This window comes from Orbicella franksi, chromosome 4 (genome assembly GCF_964199315.1).
Source record: "Orbicella franksi chromosome 4, jaOrbFran1.1, whole genome shotgun sequence".
NCBI classification, from domain to species: domain Eukaryota; kingdom Metazoa; phylum Cnidaria; class Anthozoa; order Scleractinia; family Merulinidae; genus Orbicella; species Orbicella franksi.
In genome coordinates, this window is record NC_138148.1 from 18,217,301 (window position 1) to 18,237,403 (window position 20,103).

A 20,103-nucleotide genomic window follows, 5' to 3' on the forward strand; every position below is an offset into this window, starting at 1 on the left:
GACTAGGGGTCAGTGTTTTGTCCATCACCCAACTTCATTATGTAGCGTGCATTGCTGGACATATAAGTGGAGACAAAATCATGCTATATACAATCCTGTACATGAAGCTTGCTATGCAATCATGATAAGTTTAACACATTATTTTTTGTAATCAACTCCTGATTATGAGTGATTAGACCTGAGTGATTATAGGTGATTTGGTAAGATAGGAACACCCTTAATATTTTACATTGTATTCTAGTTGCTTCTGCTTAGTCTTTCCAATTAGTTCCAAATAATTATTGAACAGAACTATGAATAATGGTTGCTGTATTTAATAGTTTGAAATCCAACGTGATTAATTCAGCCAACAAGGTCTTAAAGGAACAAGTCATGGTGTCTGACAGAAGTTTATTTACAGTTATCTCTGAATCATTTTCAGCAATCAAAAACTGAAGCAAGATGATGAAAGTGTTCATGTTGGATTCAATAACAACAGCATTGTGTTAACATTTGAGCCCTTTCGCCTTGACTTTCTGGTTGACAATGAAGTTGCTGTGTCTGTGAATTCAAGAGGGCTGATGAATTTTGAACAATATAGGGAAAAACGGTGAGCTACAGCGGTACATAAAAACAGTCACGTTGATGTTATTAATAACAATACTGTGCATACAGGTAAAATCTATAATATTGACTGGCAGTGAACATAGCTTTGCGCCGCTGCTTCATCAACATTTTTCGTACAGTAGTACTTGGTGCTGTCTCGAGATATTTATGGGACTTGCTGATTTTTTTGGTCCAGAAATCCTGATGCCTTAGTGTTATCAGCGCTCGACTTTCAGGAAAAAACCTTGGGGCTAGCTGGCCCCTATAATTTTCAGATTAAGTCGCCAGAAAGAGTATTTCTCAATCAGTGAAAAGTGTGAAACGTTAGTTGGCAGTGAAAAAAATTTGGTCACATTGGCAACCCCAGCAGTCGTAATGTTGAGCTCTGGTTATAAATCTTATTGAAACCCCTGAAAAAGAATCAAGCACATAAACAGGCATTTTATGGTTTGTAAGTTTTCAAAGATTTTTCAAAGTTTAAAGCCCTACCAAACCACATCCATGACTGTATGTTATTTGATAATATATAATATATGCTGGTCATTTTTTAAATCAAATTAGGAAGATACCCATTAAGAATGAAGAAGATGATGATGAAGGTCATCCTCCTGGGGAAAATGAAGAAGCGAACTCAGATGAACAGTCTGAATCGGTATGAGAATCATGAACATTTTCTTAATTAAAAGTCATGGAGTGGATAGAGGTCTTGCGTGAATCCTGATGATCTTTTAAATTGGAGATGAAATACCCTGCTTCACGAACTCCTGCTCAATATGGATACTTTGATGTTAATTGGATACCTACTGTACACTGCAGACCTACTTTATAGTTTCAGTTCTTGTCTTATACAGTTTTATGTAGTAAAGGGTTCCACTGTGTAAAATTAATAAGACAACTTGGGCAAGTGTAAAATTTGTTTCCAGTTATGTTTTGTGCTCTTTACCATGGAAGTAGATTACTGTACAATGTATATTGGCCACATAGTTAGTGGCCTACTGTGGTTTGAAAAGCAATGTATTGGAGCATATATAATGCTGGGGTGTCTTGCTTGTAGCTGAGGTACATTCACTAATCATCACTATAAAAGTAAATGTGGGGAAATTATTTTGTTAGGAGGATAACAGTGAAAAGAAAGAGGAAGAAAGAGTAGAAGAAGAGCAATGGGAGGAGAACTTTAAAGAACACCATGATTCCAGACCACGAGGTGAGTTATAAAATTTTATGTGTACCAGTTATATATCAAGAAGAATCAGCTTTAATGTAAAGCCACTGGGTGTGTTTTGGTGGTCCCTAAAAGTTAATTCCTTCAATTAGACCTTGAAAAGACATGAAGTTTGAGTGAAGCCAGTGTGCAACCCATGCCTCTTAAAAACCAGGAAGGCGAAGCATGCGAAGAACAGGATTTCTGTACCCAGGATGAGTTACATGTACATATAAACGTACATGTCTCTAGCTTGCGGGTTGTGTATCGAACTTCTTAGCTTGTAGTTTGTGATGTTCCTTCAGTAAACAACCTTGCCTTTTTGCTATTATTTGTAAGTTTTTGGTTTTGATATTTCAAGGTCCTTGCTCTGTTGGTTTGGATATTTCCTTCCCTGGTGTTGAACATGTATATGGAATCCCTGAACATGCAGATAGTTTAGCTCTCAAGAATACAGTGTAAGTTTTTTGACACAAATGTGCCATTTTGAAATAACAAATTTATACTTATTATACAAGCTTTGTGTATAGTTAACCTTGGCGTTGATTCAGTGTTCAAAAAGTGAGTTTTAGTTTATATGCGCATATAAATTAAAGGGACATACTCTCTACTATATCTGCATTTGATATTTGAATGATGGGAGTCAGAGGTGTTGGAAGAGATTTGGTTGCTGCCGTATCACAGATGATCATTGTGATGTGCTCCTGTATAGCCTGTTTTAATGTTTTTGCACTTTCATGTTAAAAAAACTGATGTGACAAAAACTGAATGATAAATAATTTATTCATAATAATGTAGAATAATTAAAATATGTACTAGGTTGGATCTTATGACATGTACATGCAATAATTTTGAAATGAAGATGGGAACAACCCAGTTGTAATCGCAACTTGAATGATGTTTACAACATTTACTTTAACTTGTGACTTATATTTGTTGCAACGTATTGAATGATTATCACTACATAATGATGGTATCATTGACGTCAGTACATTATAAAATAAAAGTTACGTGACTGTAACAATTTCTGAGAAAATTAGTCTGCTGGCAGCTGGTTTTTTCTCTAAGGGTCACTAGGACGAGTGTTTTGTCATCGCGAATGCAAAAGAGCGGTATGGCATTGGCTGCATAGGGAAGAAGGCAGGAAAACGGTGGTATGGCCGAGTAGGGAAGAAGGGGTGCGCTCATGTCTCATCCCATTCCCCTTTAGCCAAAACGTCTCACCTCATAACCCCTACTGAATTCCAAGAGAAAACACAGACTGCCTGCAGTCTAGAGAAAATAAAAAGCTTATTATATCTCTCAGTTAGTACGCACACTGTGATTGGTCGATTAAGCGAAAAAAAATTCTATTGTACAGCCTGATGAAATTTACGGCTGTTTTTCTTGCCAAAATGTTTCGTGCTTTTTCGCAAAGTGCTCTTAACTTTTTTAGCAAGTAATAGTTTAAAACTTTCTTTTACTTCTGAAATTGTGTAAAATTAAAACCTGCTAACTACTTAAGAGTCACTTAACAACGATTTCAAGTTGACTCATTTTGCTTTCGAGGTGCATCAGAAATTTCAAGCCGTTTCGCATGAATAGTAATGTAAGTCGTTTAGTTATTGTAATTTAAATAGTGTAAATAATTAGAGCAATATAATGTAAATAGAGTTAGTGTTGCAAGTAAGCATTGGTTTCCCTTGTGTTATTGCAAATAAATAAACAAAAAAAAAAACAAAAAAACAAAAAAAAAAACAAAAAAATGAATAGAAATCATTCCTGAACCCATCAGACACACAGTAGAGATATAATATACATGTATATTAAATATAATATCTTACTAACCTCGTGTTCTCAGTCTGTGCTGTAAGTTACAGATCCTTGTTTTTCCTTTTGATTTATGGCCTGCACACTTTGTGGTCTGTAACTTACAGTACGGCCTTTGAACTTGGTTAGTACGAGGTATTTAAAGTCACGAGACAAAACTATCAGGGAAGCCAGGTGGAATATCACAGAAGTATAAATTAAAGGTACTTCTACTTACTGTAACATACTAATTCTTATTTTTCAGTGGTTCAGAGCCATACCGCTTATACAACCTAGATGTGTTTGAGTATGAGCTGGAATCCAGAATGGCACTTTATGGTAGCATTCCCGTCATGATAGCTCACAGGTGAGCACCAGCAGTGAGTCAGGGAATTTCTTTCCACTGTTATTTTTAATGATTATATTGTGCAAACTGTGAGAGGACAATTTTGCTGTGCTTTACGAACGTACCAATTTGGGCAGCTTAGAGCAAAGTGAATTATTATGCACTTACTTTTCAAGGCAGTGCAGGCTTCAAATTAATGGAAGCACCTGAAAGCTTTTTATATATATATCACTAGCTACCACAGATCACAGTTAGCAATAATGGTCATGACTTAGCTTTTGCAAAAAATGCATTTAAGTCTCTGCAAATCTATTATTTGTCAAAACATCAAAATATTGTATGGTTACAGTAGCTAGGATACATGTAAGTACAGGTAACTAACTTTTGTATAAGTTAGCTTTGCTACATTTTTATTGGTCCTTAGCTTTTGCATTCTGTGCCATATAACAAACTTTGGAATACTATTTTGCCTGGATAAAACTTACAACTCCATTAAATAGACTGAATTTTATCTACCAGCTTTCTCCTTAAATATGTATGTATTTTTACTTCACTTTTATTTCTTGTAATAATTATGATTTGTAACCTCATAGTGCTGCACGTACAGTTGGTGTGTTTTGGATGAATGCGGCTGAAACATGGGTGGACATTTCCTCATCTAGTGCAAGAAAGGTAGATTTTGCAGTCTGATCTGATTTTACTTTTTTTCCCTTTCATTCTGCCTTGAAACTGTCATGTAAGTTGCCCTCAAACCTTGAAAATATACCCCTTCTGTTTTATGGTTAGGAGAATCTAGTAACAAGATCTGCCATCTGTAGTAGCAGATCCAGAAGTACTGAGGAGAGGTGGGGGGGGGGGGGGGAGGTGAGGTGGCAGTGGTTGGAAGTGCTAAGCTGAGGGATGGAAGCAAAGTGAAATAGTTCAGTTTTGCATGATAGAGGGGGCCTGGAACATGAAGTTGAAAACCAAAGGGGGGCAGCACAAGCCCCTTGGTCCCTTCCCTAGCTATGCCAACGACATGCCCCCTCCCCCCTGGAACAAATGAGGGAACAAAGTGATAAGGAGGTGCAAATGAAGCTGCCATATTTGAGAGTTTGAAATGAATTAATATGTTAATTAGAATTCAAAATTAAAAAATAAATATTAAGAGTGTTGATCAAGATTGAAGTGTGTCTGCTAATTTTATGTGAGTTGGGATGAATGTGAAGTAAATAAAATGTAAAATCTTTCAAATTAGAGTAAATAAAACTAATAAGGCTAACACACGTTGAAATATTGAACAAGCCACTTTTAATCAAATTAATTTACCATTTACAGTGAGTGAAAATTAAACCTAAAAGTTCAAGTCTAACCCTAACCATAAAAATACTGTTGATTAACCATAAAATAATGTTCTAATGAAAACCTGAATTAGTGCAATATTATTTATTAATTTTAGTGAGGGTTGTTAGCAACATTTATTTTTGTTTTTCTAACAAGTTTTTAGTTGTTTAAAATGATTGTTTAGCTGATAAGTCTATAATATTATTTAAAAACTGGAAGTTTTGTCAAATGCTCTAAAACTGTTGAACATTCTTGTCGGAAACAGCACTTTAATTTTCAAAGCTGACTTTTGAGATGACCTTCTATTTTAACTTTTGTTTGGAAAGAAAAGAGATGTCTATTTTGATGTTTAACAAACTAAACTTACATGATAAATCAAACTGGCCAGATAATTTTCTTTCAGCAACCTTCTCAGTTAGGCATGGCATGATATCTGAAAACTACATGCACAACAATGTAATCAAAATTTCCGTGGAGCTTTGGACATGACTCTAAAATAATTCAGAATACAGAAATAATTCAAGGGCCCACTGAAAACCGCCATGGCAAGTTGGGTTCCCTTGTTTAATATTATAATTAAATAAAAAATAAAAATAAATACTCTCAGTGGTCAGCTGGAAGCTTAGCCCTCCCTTTGTATTCCACTGTTTTTGTTTTTCAGTCCATGTTAAACTCACTGATGTCATTTTTCAAGGGAAGTGAAGAAGTCCCCCAGGTTGACACCCACTGGATCTCGGAGAGTGGCATCATCGACGTGTTTGTCATGCTGGGTCCAAAGCCTCATGATGTGTTCTGCGAGTATGCTTCCTTTACTGGGACAACCGCACTGCCACCTGTAAGTTTGATTCAAAATACCATTTCTCCTTACTTGTGTCCATACAGTTATTTTAATGTCAGTTCTGAAAATTTAACGCTAAATCTGGCAAAACAGTAAAGTATAGGTGAAATATTCAGTTGGCGATTATCAAGCAAGGCATTGAATGATTGTATTCATTGGTTAGAACTTTACAATGTACATGTGACCATGTTTGTTGTTCCAACAGATGTTTGGAATTGCTTATCATCAGAGCCGATGGAATTACAATGATGAGGATGATGTAAAAAAGTGAGTTTTCATGGGAGTTTTTTTTTTATTATTTCTCATTTTAGTTTTACAGGGGTTTCATTAACGTTTGAAATCAGCAAGAGGGCAACTAAGAAAACTTTCCCTAGATAGTCAAACCAGGCGGGCAAAATCATCCTCACAGGTGGTGCCCGGTCCTTAATGAAACCCCTGATTTTAGGGAGTGCAGTAAATCTGCAGCCATAATGCCAATTGACTCATCTACTTGTGGTTCTCATGCGCTAAACTACGTGTAACAGACATAACTTGTTATTTTAAGTAATAAAATTAAGTGTACCTTCTGAATCGGTCATAACTTTTGACAGCTGAGTTGTCTTTTTTATTTTATTTTATTTCAGTGTGGACAACGGTTTTGATGAACACGACATCCCTTATGATGTGTTGTGGTTGGACATTGAACATACTGATGGCAAGAAGTACGTTGCTCTGAAGCTAACTGATCTACTGAAACCATTACCATGTTAATGCAGCTGCTTAATGATTGAGAAACTAATTTGTTATTGAATTTAATGCAGGTATATGACTTGGGACAAGCTTAAATTTCCCACTCCTGATCAGATGCAGAAAAACCTGGCAGCAAAAGGTCGAAAGGTAAAAAGAATATTGTGAACAGGCTTCGACACATTATCGGGGGTTTAGAAACACCTTGGTGGATGTTTGCTTACCTTGATGAGGGGTAAAGCTGTCGATCTGATTTTGTTTTCATTCTTTATATTTTTTCTAGATGGTTACCATTATTGATCCTCACATCAAACGTGAAGGTGGATATCACATTCACGAGGTAAGTTGATTGTGAATTCCTCAGTCAATCAATCAGTCAGTCAGTCAGTCAGTCAGTCAGTCCAGTCAATTCGTCAGTCAGTCAGTCAGTCAGTCCATCAGTCAGTCAGTCAATCAGTCAGTTCGTCAGTCAGTCAGTCAGTCAGTGCTTCATTTAACGTTGTAAAATTGTGTTCTTTTTATTTGTTGTTATGCATCATTTATTGTGGCGTTACTTTTAACTTCATGTTTCTGTTTGAATATCGTAGGAAGCAACCAGACTGGGATATTACGTGAAGAACAAAGATGGTGGTGAATACGAGAATTGGTGCTGGCCAGGTATACACGTGTAAAAAAACTACATGTACATGTAGAGTGGAGTTTTACACAAGTTACTGTGAACGGTAGTGCATCAAACTCGGCCCTAGTATCTTTGAATCCTCGTTCCCCTTCACCAGTGGTCGAGGAGTGAGTGAACTCGAAAAATTCCGATCCGAAGTCCAGAAATATCGGACTTCCGATTGAATTGCACAGCTCAGTAGAGTCCCTGATGCTTTACTTCTGGCCAGTTTCACTTTTAAAACCAATCAAAATCGATCCTGTAACAGAACTCGCGAGAGTCTTTTTTTTTTTTTTCGACAAGTTTGTACAGTAAGAAGTGAAGACACCAGGTACGAGATTAATTAGACTCCAGGGGCCCGTTTCTTGAAGGTCCCGAAAAGTTTTTGCACCCGGAAAGTCGTAGCAAAATATCAAACCGTATGATATACAGAATGGCTTTATCCAACCCTCTTAATATGAACAGAGGTTCTCTTCATGAAAGAAGTTTCAGGCGTATACGCCTCTCTGTTTTTAGATACAGATTAACTAGAAGTGGCTTCGCGGACCCGAAAAGTTTCCGGGGCTTTCGAGAAACGGGCCCCTGTGATCATTAAACTGAGCTAGTCTTGCAGATTTCATGACAGCGCTTATCCCAAGTTTCTGTGGCATGAAGCATCACATCAACTACGAAGTATGCATGGCTATGAACATCGATTTTACTTTCTCTCTTTCTTAGGCACATCATCTTGGATCGATTTCATCAATCCAGAGATTCGCAAATGGTGGGCTGGCAAGTTTGCTTTAAACGAGTATCAGGTACTTGAATTACTTAACGTTCTCTGGTTCAGTGTCTTGAGGTTTGACACGAAAAGGCTTTATCTCATGTTGATTTTGTGAGAAAATATTCTGAAAAAAAAATTGATGCATATTGCCACAGCTTTAAGCAGCTCTACCTGTTAGTCGTGCTGATAGCTGTTGATATTTCCTTAGGGCTCAACGGAAACCCTGTTTACGTGGAATGACATGAATGAGGTGAGTGTTAAGTTGTAAGCGTGCGTTCATTGTCGAAAAGAAAGTTGTTTGCGTCACCCTGTAATACCAGGGTTCCGCAGGATAAAGTGTTGGCGATCGGTATATATACCCATAATTCATAGCGGAAAAAAGGACAATTCTTTAAAAAGCGCTCATAAAAACAGACCGAAAAGCTCTTAAAACTTCAAATAACCTATCATGCACAATGTGGTTATCACAGGGACAAATATTTTGCCTAAATATGGCTCTCCCTGTGTCTAGTTCGCAAGGTATTGTGGTAAAATGTGCAGCCGCCATCTTTTTTCTTATAAGGTCAGAAACATAGCAGGTTTTTGAATATCAAGAATGCGGGAATAGCATTTTCAACAAGAACTGCATTCTATTTTGTCATTTACCATTCTTGCATCTTCTTTCTTTCTACATCAGCCATCCGTTTTCCATGGCCCAGAAATAACCATGCACAAGGACGCGCTACACCACGGGGACTGGGAACACCGCGATATTCATAATGTCTACGGCTTCTACCAGCACATGGCTACAGCGCAGGGCCAGATTGACCGCTCCGGGGGTAGGGAGAGGCCGTTTGTTCTCTCACGAGCATTTTTCGCGGGCACGCAGAGAAACGGTAAGTAATGAAAGGCAAAAAAACAACTGATCAGAAAACGATCTCGTTTTGTGCACAAAACCTGTGTCTAAATTGACATGATTTCGTTCACCCCTCCCCCATCTCCCCCCTCCCAGATTGGTAGATATACAAACAGTGCAACTTGACAAAAGACAAACCCATCATTGTAGGCGTCGAGACATTTTTAACCAGTTTATATCACGGTGCTCACAAGTTAGATAATGCATCTGGAGCAATAAAATTTTTAGTGGAAGAGCTATTCGTTATCTGAGAAGTGAATGTTGCGAATAATTTGTTTCGCTTGTGCAAACTAAGCGTTTTGTAACTGATCATTGGGTTCCAGGTCCCATCTGGACGGGTGATAACACAGCGGACTGGGGACACCTGAAGGCATCTCTTCCCATGATTCTCACGCTTAATCTGGTTGGGCTACCGTTTTCTGGAGGTGAGGTACTTTTCAATCAACTTTAGTGAATGCTTGCCCTTTGATGGCAATACGGAAAAATAGATTACTTCTTATACGGCACCAGAAACTGCAGTAATCTAGAAGATCATCATGCGAGTGAGAACATTCATTAATTCAACTAGGTTGGGTTGTTTAAGGGCTAGAAAATTCCTCCCGTCAGGAAAACGGCTTTCCAGTGGATAACGTTGTCTTCATGGATAGCACTATCATCTTTGCTGTGAACCTAAAATCGATGGAAGGAAATGAATTGCCGTAAAATAATTGCAGTTCACAGACACCAAATGTTGGGAAGCAGTATTGAATCAATTATTTAGTGTTAGTACAAGATTCGAGTCAGCTATCCAGATTGTTGGTTTGCAATATAGGCATGCGGTGCGTGCAGAGAGCAATGTGGCTTTTTAGATATGTAGCTGTAGAACTTAACTTGTTACCGAATCATTTGGAAGTTCTAAATGTGACACGATCCTAGTTTAATGGCCTTACCTTTAATTTCACGAGTCTTCTGTTACTCAGTGGTGGAGCATCTGGACAAGGAACCAGAAGGTCTCGGGTTAGACCCCCTGTGTCAGGCACACAGTATCCCTGTGTGACTGACAGAACTTCTCGTAAATCTACCGGGCGTTAAGCCCATTACCGTTTATTGGCATCAGAAAATAAGTTATTTCTTCCCTGCTTTCAGCTGATGTTGGTGGATTCTTCCTCAATCCTGACTCGGAGTTGTTGGTCAGATGGTATCAGGTGAGTCCAGTTTCTTCCTGGATGTGTTCTGTTTGGACTTACCGTCTTCTGGTGGTTGGTTGTTGTCACCGTTGTTGTTCCTTTTCAACTTAGGACGGTTGGAAAATAGTCAGACTTTCACCAAATCAAATAAACTCGCTTGTGGTTGAAATGATTGGTGCCAGTACAACATGATTTACGTATAGCTGTTGGACAAATAATTTTTAAGAATTTATCGGTTGGTTATTGGTTTTGGCGACACTTAATTTTTCCAAATGTAGAAGATTTGTTAACTACTGTTTTATCAAATAAACCAATTGCTTTTTTTTGCCACATGAAAAACCCGAAAACTTTGACCTCGCGAGAATTTCATGTAATAAGAAAACTGACTAATGAACGAACGATTGAACGAACTTTGACGCTAATGTGCGTAAACTATGACAACATCTATTTACTGGATCAAAAAACATGTATATTGGATGGCAGCCCCAGCATCCATGTTTTAGAAAGCTCGATAGATTACGCCATCTTATTTGTGCTTTAAAAGCCAACCTGAAGTGATTATTTTGTTTTGGGTCACGAGACACTACAAAAACCTCTCTAACAGCTTGTCTTTCGCTGGAACTTTTTTAGGCTGCTGCCTTCCTCCCATTTTTTCGCGCTCATGCTCATTTGGACACCAAGCGTCGTGAGCCCTGGCTGTACGAGGAAAATCACAAGAACTTAATCAGAGAGGCTGTACGTCTGAGATACTCCATGTTGCCCTACTGGTACACGTTGTTTTATCACGCTTCTGAGACAGGAACACCGATAGTAAGGTCAGGGATGAAAGATTTTCTCTTTAACAAATTGACGTCAGGTTTTTATGCGTCTGTCCTCTTATTGATGATAAATTGCGTCATAACATTGTCAAAGTGACGAAATTTATCATCAATAAGAGGACAGACGCATAAAAAACTGACGTCAATTTGTTTTTTACAATAACAAGACCCCAGAATGGTCAAATACCGTTAATAAATGAGGGGACAAGACACCGTAAACTTGCCGTAAACAAAGATAAGTAAATTTTATTCAAAACGACGCGAACATTCTCAATATCTTTTCTCGCTTTTTGCTTGGCTAATCAAAAAAGTCCATAAAATCTCATTGGTTAAAAAGTTGACAGTTTGACAGCCGAAAGTTGAACTTCAAAGCTTGTATAAATTAAAATTTTATCCGTCTGTATTCTTATTGATGATAAAAATAAGCCAATCAGAGCGCGAGAAATTAGATAGTTTTCGTAAAATTATCTTTTGCTGCTCATGAACAGCGTATCTATTAACAGAAATATGTACTTGTTAAGGCTGATTTACACACTACGGTTTTGGCGGTCCAATTTTCCTCTAATTTGATAGGAAAGTGCTCGCGGGGGTAGCATTGGCCAGCGTAGCAAGCGTTCCCGGACGAATAGCGTTTTTTCCACATTCTGGCCGTGTCCAAATTGGAGCGAGAGCAAACTAAATCGACACAGGGTAGGGCAACATTCGGTCGATTTATAAAGGTCTGTGGTGTACAACTGTACAATAGATTTTACAAATAGGGCCGATTTTCAAAAGCCTGTACGAAAGTTATTACAAATTGGGCCGACATTCAAAAATCTTTGCATGGCAGTCTGACTTTTGCACATTGTGTCGATATGTTCCGTGCACGTGATTCAGATCGTGTTGTGTGAATTGGCTATTTTAATCCTAGCCTGTAAATTAACCTTTAGACATCTTAGTTTGTAGCATCGCCATGCATTTTTTAGGAGTCCGGGTCTCTAGGGAGAGTCAGGATACCAATATACATTGACACTACACACTGAGATGTCTAACAGGTTAGAGTTGCCAGCACAACAGTGACTTGGTCAACGCTTCAATCCTGGCGTCCGCTCTATCAAAAGGGCTTCGCACCGATCACCCTCTGCCATTGCGTCTCCTATACAATTGTATCTCAGGAAAATTCTTGTTGTTTCAGGCCCTTGTGGGTGGAGTACCCACAAGAGAAAAACACCTTTGCGATGGAAGATGAGTTTTTACTTGGTAAGTGCAATGCTTTCTCCCCTTGTAGGGAGTTCATGTGTTGCTGTGGTGTGGGGTCGGCCGTGCTCTTCTAACAAGCCATATTTTAAAATCCATTTTTAGGAAGAAATCTTCTCGTTAAACCAGTGACCACCCAGGGACAAAACTCCATTGATGTTTACCTCCCAGGCAAGGACGAGGTAGGTAGCTGTTATTTGCGGGTTAGGGTACGTGTTAACTGCAAATAAATGTATCGACTGTTTCGGTCTTCAGTTCAAAAGAGCAATTCTCCTGACGGATAGCCATCCATTCCTTTTACAGTTTGTTTTGAGAATTAAAAGGATCTACTTTTTTTCTCAGGAAGAGGGAAAATATTGTTCAAGAGCTCAGTAGACAGCAAGTCACTCTGAAGTATCGCCAGCTGAGATACGAAAACTAGCTAGTAAAATAGAATAAAAAAGGCGACGTAAAGAGACTGAAAATGGTTGAAATGTTTGCTTTAATTTCAGTTTTGGTACGACTTACATGATTTCAAGATCTACCGAGGAGAGAATACGATTTATGTGCCCACCCCTCTCGAGAAGGTAATGTAACTAAACACGAGCGTAGACTTGACTGTGATTTCACTCGCGCGCGTGTCTTGTCTATCTTAATATATAGATTTAGGCCAGCCTAAAAGCGTAGCTCCTGGGCCGCGTTGTTCAGAGTCAAATAACCCAGGAGAAAGGTAGAATTTTGATTTCAGTTTTGTAGCTTTGCGGCGCGGTTCTCTGTATATTGTTTGGCCTTCTGTTTTGAGCTTTAATAATCACTGTATACACAAAACAAAGCAGCCAAAAAACATTTGTATAGAAAAAAAAGTTATAATTCGGTTAACTTTTAATCCTTGGTTAGCGTTAACCAGCTTCCGAACAATCCTGCCCTGTTTTCAACAAGTTAACCTGAGATGAGCCCGCAATCCAATCGAAAACCAGCACTTGGTCAGCGGTCAACTTCAAAAAACCACGCGACCTCGATAAGCTGTAAACTTGAGCCCGCGATATGGTCACGTAATACTGGTCAGCGGATACCTTGTTTTGATAGGTGTCAATTGATCATAACATGGATGTCCAATATCAAAGAAGTACACGGTAAACCAAGACTGCATGTCTCTGTCAACCTATTATTTGGAGTATGGCGGCCATGTTGCGCGACTCCGTCGTCGTCGCCGTCGTGCGTACGCGCCCACGAGCAATACCGCTAGCCATGATGACCATGAGAAAATCAACTCATGGGTTTCCTTTTCTCTCCTATATGAGTATGGGGCTCCGCTTGGCGGCCCTTCGGGCCGCCGGAGCTCCGCTACAAACAAATCGCGCGCGTGTCTTGCATATCAACCAAAAAAAAATAAGTCATTGAAGTAATTGAAGAACACCATAACGAGCCGTGACTGTACGGAAACGAAAAGTTATTTCAAACATCATAAATGGGATTGAAACCCTTCCTGATTTCCAAAGAGGTATGGAAAAAAACTCTAGAAAAGAGAGAAAATGAAAGAAAATATATAATTGAAGTTGACCGTTTTTCTTTGGGCTGAATTTTAAAATCGGGTACCATTAAGTTGCGCGTCAAAGTCCTCTTTACTACTCACGACTCGAACGATTTTGCGAAAACGACAATTTCATCTCTCTGGTATGCCATGTGTTATTTTTTTTTATTTATTTATTTTTGTTTTCTTCCAGATTCCCTTGTTTCAGCGTGGTGGAAGTATCATTGCAACCAAACAAAGAATTCGTCGCTGCAGTGCTCTTATGCACAATGATCCTTACACTTTGACGCTGGCCTTGAACCCCAATGTAAGGACAGATTTATTTACCGTGTATTTTAAGCATGTTGCACAAGCACTTTGTCACTGATAAACTAACAAACAAACCAACAAATCGAGGTCTATCAATAGTCAATCACAGTCTGCTAGAAGCTATGTCTAAATAAAATAATCATTTAAAATGCGGCTACATTCATCAACCAGGATCACTTAAACAACGCTAAATTTAGCTTAGGAGAAAGTAACAAAGAAGGTGGCAATAATGAGTCACATGGGCACAGGGGTTGAGATTGGTCCGAAGCTAGTGTATTTTTCAACAAACACCATCTTGTACCGCCTTGTCTTGCGTTTGAAATTTGGTAAGTCATATGGCAAGACATCCGCACAACCTGGTAGCTAATTAATAATAATAATAATAATAATAATAATAATAATAATAATAATAATAGTAATAATTTTAAAAAAAAATCCGTATCTAATCATGATATCATGGTTACTACAACTAATACTAATACTACTATCATCATCATAACATTAATTAACATATTCCATACAAATTGGTATATACAAGGTAAAAGTAAGTAAAAGAAATAAACTATTAAAACCTATTTCAACAGTGTTTACATAATGGCTCCCTCCTGGGTTTCAACGTCAATATCGGTATATTACAAGGTAAAAGTAAATAAAAGAAATAAACTAATAATAATAATAATAATAATAATAATAATAATAATAATAACAAATTACAATTCACATCAGCCTTAGCCGGTGTTTATGCAGGTCCTCTATCCTGGTCTAATTGGAATTTGGAGATGTTGGTTTTTGTGGAGGAAGGAAAACTGGAGAACCCGGAGAAAAACCCTCGGAGCAAGGATAAAACCAACAACAAACTCAACCCACGTATGGCACCAGGCCGAAATTGAACCCAGGTCACACTGGTGGGAGGCGAGCTCTCTCACCACTGCGCCATCCCTGCCCCTCGAACTAATTATCTACAAATTATCTATAAAATTAAAAGGGTCGCCATACGCATTATCAGTCGTTAGTCTAAATAGTGGGACTCCCTAAATTGCAGGGGATGTTCCTCAGCGCGTTTTGTTGAAAGGCATTTGGAAGCGTGAGAAAGCCGCGAAAAAAAAGCATCCTGTCGTACTCCGGGAACTGGTGGAATGACCTCGTAATAATTTGACTTCCGTTTCTCATGTCTGTTCAGGCTGAAGCTGAAGGAGACCTTTATGTGGACGATGGATACACCTTTGACTACAAGAATGGCGCTTATATCTACATGAAGTTTTCATTCCGTGGTGGGCGACTGGTAGCAAAGTAAGACTCCTATAATTTAAAATTAAAATTCGTTTAAGTCAGTTAGGCGTAATCATCGTTGGGAGAGACCTTCAGGTGGACCGACCCAGACCGCCGAATTATCACTCATCCAAATAGGACTGGGAACTCGTGATCAGTTAGCAGATGCTTTGTCAAACTGAGTTTCGTTCTCTTGTCTCTCTTCAATTTAAATTTAGGTTAATTTGCAGACGAGTCTTTTCTGCATTCCCAACATCCTTGGTTTGTTTTATTTTCCCATCAGAGACTGAAGTAGGAAATTTTGACTCCCCTGGATTGCCCGGGAATTTTTGTCCCAAGTTCTTGATCTTGCCCCAGCGTGCTTTTAAACTAGGGTATTTTCCGTTCCACCCTGTAGGAATGCATCGAAACCCATCCCTCTTCAGCGTCAGACTGAAGATTCCGGGATTTTGTCATCCATGTGGAACCTGTTGTTAGTAGCTTAATTGTTTTTTGTTTTTTCTCTGTGCATGTGTTGCTGGTTTCCCACAGATCACAGTTCCTTTTCGAATGTTTGATTTTCGATTGCATGTGTTTGTCATCCCCTTTCATTATGAAAAGTCTGGGTCCACAACTCAAGGGCTGGCTCATTCATCTGTCTGTCAATCGAAAAAAAAACCCTCGTTGAGTTTTTTTTGTTTTTTTGTTTGTTTTTATTTTTTGTTTTGTTTTGTTTTGTTTTGTTGTTTTTTTTTGAAAATTTGAGTTGTTGCAATTCGATGAGGATTAGCCGAGGTTCGACAAGCGTGCTTGGAAATTAACGGCAAGACGAGGAAGCGAGAGGACGAACTCTCTTCAATTGTCGTGAACCCTCGCTCTCCATTGAGCCCGCTTCATTAGGACATTTTTCACACGTTGTTTTAAAGAACGCTCAGATTTGTTTGTTATCTCACTTATTAAATAAATGAATGGAGGGTTAATTTTTGAAGCACTGTTAATTGTCTTCTGTGTTTTCTTATTGCAGACGAGAGAAACCGAACACCCAGTTCACCACTGCATCGTGGATAGAGCGTATTGTTATTCTGGGAATAAGCAATGCCCCCAGAGGAATCTTCCTTACAGCTGATGGTATGGACATATTCAGCCACCTTTTTACTGCCCAGATCGACATCTAAATTCTCCTTCTCTTTTCATCCATTCTGTAGGATTTTCCTTTGGGAGAATTTGGTCTCTTTGGTTGCGTTTTACCAACGAAGATCGAGCTGTCCATTTTCGTATCTTTCCTACTTCCTGTTGGTTTTGAGAGGTCCATAGAGGAAAGCAATTGATCAGTTGTGCAGAATACTATTCAGACGGGGGGAGGGGGGTGGGGGAGGTTGTTGTTGTTTTCCCCTCACGTCTGCCAAACAGTCAGCTGTCTGGCAAGTGTGTCGCATCTTTGACTCTCGCTTCGCGAACAAGATACGCTAACCTCCCTTGTCGTGCTCGCCTCAACCAAAGACAAATAACGCTCACTATAACACTTTCGCCTGTCGCTCCCAGAAACCACTCTTCAGGGGAACGTACACTTTGTAGGTCTTGAAAATTTAACTGAGCAACTCGAAGCACAACTTAACTTCTCTTCCGCGCAATGCTTGCTCACTGAATGACTAGTCTCTTCAACTGAAGTAGACGAAGTAATGGCTGTAACTATCTCAATAGAGCGGTTTTCAATGAGTGTCGTCAAACCAAACCCAAACGCAAAACCTAAAGAGTAATTGTCTGATTACTTATGACACACAATTGAAAACCGCTCAAGTAATAATTACCTGGAAAGGGAACAATAAAAAGTTAGGTTTTTTTTTTATTTTATCTCTTGTAGGTGGTGAGAGCAGGCATCTCCAGTTCACACACGACTCTTCCACAAACACGATGACCATCAAAAAGCCAGCGGTCAATATTGCTAAAGAATGGACCATCTCTATGCACGCTTAGATTAGATTTCCATTAAATTATCAGCCATTTTTTTACATTGTCCATGTTTTTGGGAGACTGTAATCACAGGAACAAGACGTAATTGTCGTCTTTAATGGTGCACTCACACCAGCCAAGGTGCTAGAAACATTTTGTAACGGTTTGTTGAAGATAAAAAAGTAAAGTGATTTGTACAAATTGAGTGAATTATTTCAATAGTGAACTATTGTTTTTAATTGCTTCATGGTTCCCTTGCCATCGCAAGAGAAGAGCGAGGGTCTGTTTATATGGGGGAAATGTTTTTTCTAATAGAATTTCCGAGCATTTATATAAAGTTATCCCAGTTCCTTGACAGCTGCCCAAGCTCACTGTTCCACACATGCTCAGTATATAGATGCCCCTACTTTTCTCGACAACTTACCAACAGCAATACAACAATTATCTTTATTGGCTCGGGGAAACAATTTACTTAATTCATTAGAAGTTGATAGTCAGATATGGCCAAGCTTATAATGGAAAAGAAACTTGGTTCCCCACTCGGGGTCGCCCCTATTTTCAAATGGGGGATGATCTTCCACTCGTGGTCGCTTTCCCCCCGGAGCCGCCTTAAATTTGATTCTCAGTTCGTCGCTGTATAAAAATTGAAAATCGATACCCCTTTTAGTTCTGGGTTCTGATCAGCTTACTTAGCAGTTATCTTTAACAGGTACAGTATTATAAGAAATATGCTGCTGCTCTACCTGTAAAGGATAAACAATTAGATTTTTATGGACGAAGTCACTCCTGTTGTTAATGAGGTGGATGAATAACTAACAAAACAATACGTAGACACTCGAAATTTGTATTTATTTTCTAGTTTTGAACCAAAAATTAAGAAATTAGAAATTCCAATACTAAGAAATTTGATTTCAGCAGAGTGCAAAGTGACCAGCACTTCAATCGGAACATTCTGGAAAAATATGAGGCAGATAATCGCTAATCGGCGTCAAAAAAGATAGAATTTTTTTTAGTGAAGATGTAAATCACAAGTGACCATTTCAATGTAATCAATCACCCGGCTCGTCAAATGGCTTCAAAGAAGCACTCGCCATTTACTTGTGCGGAGCGTGCTAAATAAAAATGCAACTAATGATCAATGTCGAAGTGTCAAAGACCACCAAGAAGAATAAAATACCGCAATGACAGCCCATATCTCACGCAGATTGCGATTTTAAATCACAGTCTGCATTAAGTCGGTTCATTTCGAGCTGCACGTTTGTCAGAAGAGGTCGAGACTGTATTCCCGATTAGTACTGAACAGACCGCCATCTATTAGTTAAATTTTATGTAGTTAACCTTCCGATGTTTGCAAACTCAAGAATTATAACAGAGCTTTACTAAACTGAGGTTTGCTGTTCACACCACAGCCGGCCCAAGCTCACAATGCGAGGAGTTATTATTTTTTTACCTTTATGCTCTGTTACTGCACAAACTTGAGATTCATTTACTACACAATGCAATGGCTGCGCGAGGTTAGCTGGGAGGAAATGACAAACCATAATATGCCAATTTTTGGCCACCGAGGTGGCCGCTTATTTTTATAACAATTAACTTTCTACTCCGAAAAACATTAAACAATCAAAACCATTCCCAGCAAAGGTGGGGGAGTACCCGCAATCACAAATATTTGAAATCCCTCCTGTCTATCGATAGGGTGGGTGGGTGGGTGGAAAATTGCGAACTGCGTGGGGAACTAGAGGTTTAGAAAAGAGGACAGTAACCTGGCCACATCTGCTTCAATGCTGGATTCTTTAAGACCCGGATGACCCCCAAACCAATTGCCGGAAGACTGGCACTAACAAGCAACGTAAAATCATTTATTTCCCGGGTGGGGTGAATAAATCTCCTTTGTTTTTTTTTTTGTTTTTTTTATGCGAACGTTCAGCGAATTGTGACATATGCGGCCGACATATACTATTACATAAAGACCGAATTTGAATACGCGAAACGTGACTCTCGCCATGGGTTTGAATTTTTAAAGGTTTTGTATGGGAAAAAACGGTAATCGACATTATGGCATAAATTGTGATATTTTGGCAATAAAATTGACTTAACCGTTTAGTACTAGTCGGGAATACTGTGATCTTACTTTATACCTCAACAATGCCTTGTTGTCTTTTCTGTTGTCATCTCGCATCTCAGCTTGATCCGAAGCCATTTAAGCGAGTTATGGATTTTTGGTTTTCCACTCCAAATTAAGGAAGTGCTACTTGATAGAGAACCATTACCATTCGTTGAATTTTCAAACCAAAACAGTTATTTTCCAAACAAGGAAAGCAAAGGGGGGGGGGGGGGTTCAGCACGCATCTGTTTAATAAATAAAGAATCCTAAGCCGTGTATCGCACTGCGATAAAACACGACGGGCATTTGAGCACACGAGGGAAACGCAGTGTTTTCTACATTTCTCGAGTGATCTCAAATGTTCGGAGTGTTTTAGCACAGTGTAATACACGGCTTAGGCTTCTTCATTTGCTTTATGATATAGATTTTACACGCGCGAAACAATAAAACACGCTTTTCCTCTTTTATACTCTGATAAAACACGGGTTTTTGAGCAATCAGAGTGCGCGCAGGGTCCTATCTATATTACAATCTCTGATAAAGCACGTTAAAATAAGCCAATCCCTGAAGCTTAGCCAAAATCAACAACAAGCATTCTGCTGCTGATCTAAACGCATGCCAATGAATTAACAGATGAAC

At 38.8% G+C, this 20,103-nt stretch overlaps 2 protein-coding genes across 4 annotated transcripts in view; one reads left to right on the top strand and one right to left on the bottom strand.

The window, feature by feature from the left end:
- The window catches only part of LOC145484711 (neutral alpha-glucosidase AB-like), a 24,808-nt gene extending 6,425 nt beyond the window's left edge, over window positions 1–18,383 (top strand). The window contains exons 4-29 of one of the 3 annotated variants that reach the window (XM_081463333.1): window positions 422–589; window positions 1,147–1,237; window positions 1,699–1,789; window positions 2,148–2,244; window positions 3,840–3,941; window positions 4,514–4,592; window positions 5,905–6,078; window positions 6,287–6,348; window positions 6,705–6,782; window positions 6,882–6,957; window positions 7,091–7,147; window positions 7,395–7,464; window positions 8,183–8,262; window positions 8,437–8,478; window positions 8,905–9,103; window positions 9,447–9,548; window positions 10,249–10,307; window positions 10,920–11,104; window positions 12,282–12,346; window positions 12,449–12,525; window positions 12,835–12,909; window positions 14,047–14,160; window positions 15,343–15,452; window positions 15,829–15,903; window positions 16,435–16,538; window positions 17,272–18,383. In XM_081463333.1, the coding sequence (XP_081319459.1) occupies window positions 422–589; window positions 1,147–1,237; window positions 1,699–1,789; window positions 2,148–2,244; window positions 3,840–3,941; window positions 4,514–4,592; window positions 5,905–6,078; window positions 6,287–6,348; window positions 6,705–6,782; window positions 6,882–6,957; window positions 7,091–7,147; window positions 7,395–7,464; window positions 8,183–8,262; window positions 8,437–8,478; window positions 8,905–9,103; window positions 9,447–9,548; window positions 10,249–10,307; window positions 10,920–11,104; window positions 12,282–12,346; window positions 12,449–12,525; window positions 12,835–12,909; window positions 14,047–14,160; window positions 15,343–15,452; window positions 15,829–15,903; window positions 16,435–16,538; window positions 17,272–17,384 (2,545 nt within the window). In that variant the 3' untranslated portion in view covers window positions 17,385–18,383. The remainder of the gene's footprint in view (window positions 1–421; window positions 590–1,146; window positions 1,238–1,698; window positions 1,790–2,147; window positions 2,245–3,839; window positions 3,942–4,513; window positions 4,593–5,904; window positions 6,079–6,286; window positions 6,349–6,704; window positions 6,783–6,881; window positions 6,958–7,090; window positions 7,148–7,394; window positions 7,465–8,182; window positions 8,263–8,436; window positions 8,479–8,904; window positions 9,104–9,446; window positions 9,549–10,248; window positions 10,308–10,919; window positions 11,105–12,281; window positions 12,347–12,448; window positions 12,526–12,834; window positions 12,910–14,046; window positions 14,161–15,342; window positions 15,453–15,828; window positions 15,904–16,434; window positions 16,539–17,271) is intronic. The other 2 variants (XM_081463334.1, XM_081463335.1) reach the window with 2 other exon arrangements.
- The window catches only part of LOC145484714 (uncharacterized), a 256,461-nt gene that overhangs the window by 118,685 nt on the left and 117,673 nt on the right, over window positions 1–20,103 (bottom strand). The window lies entirely within an intron of this gene.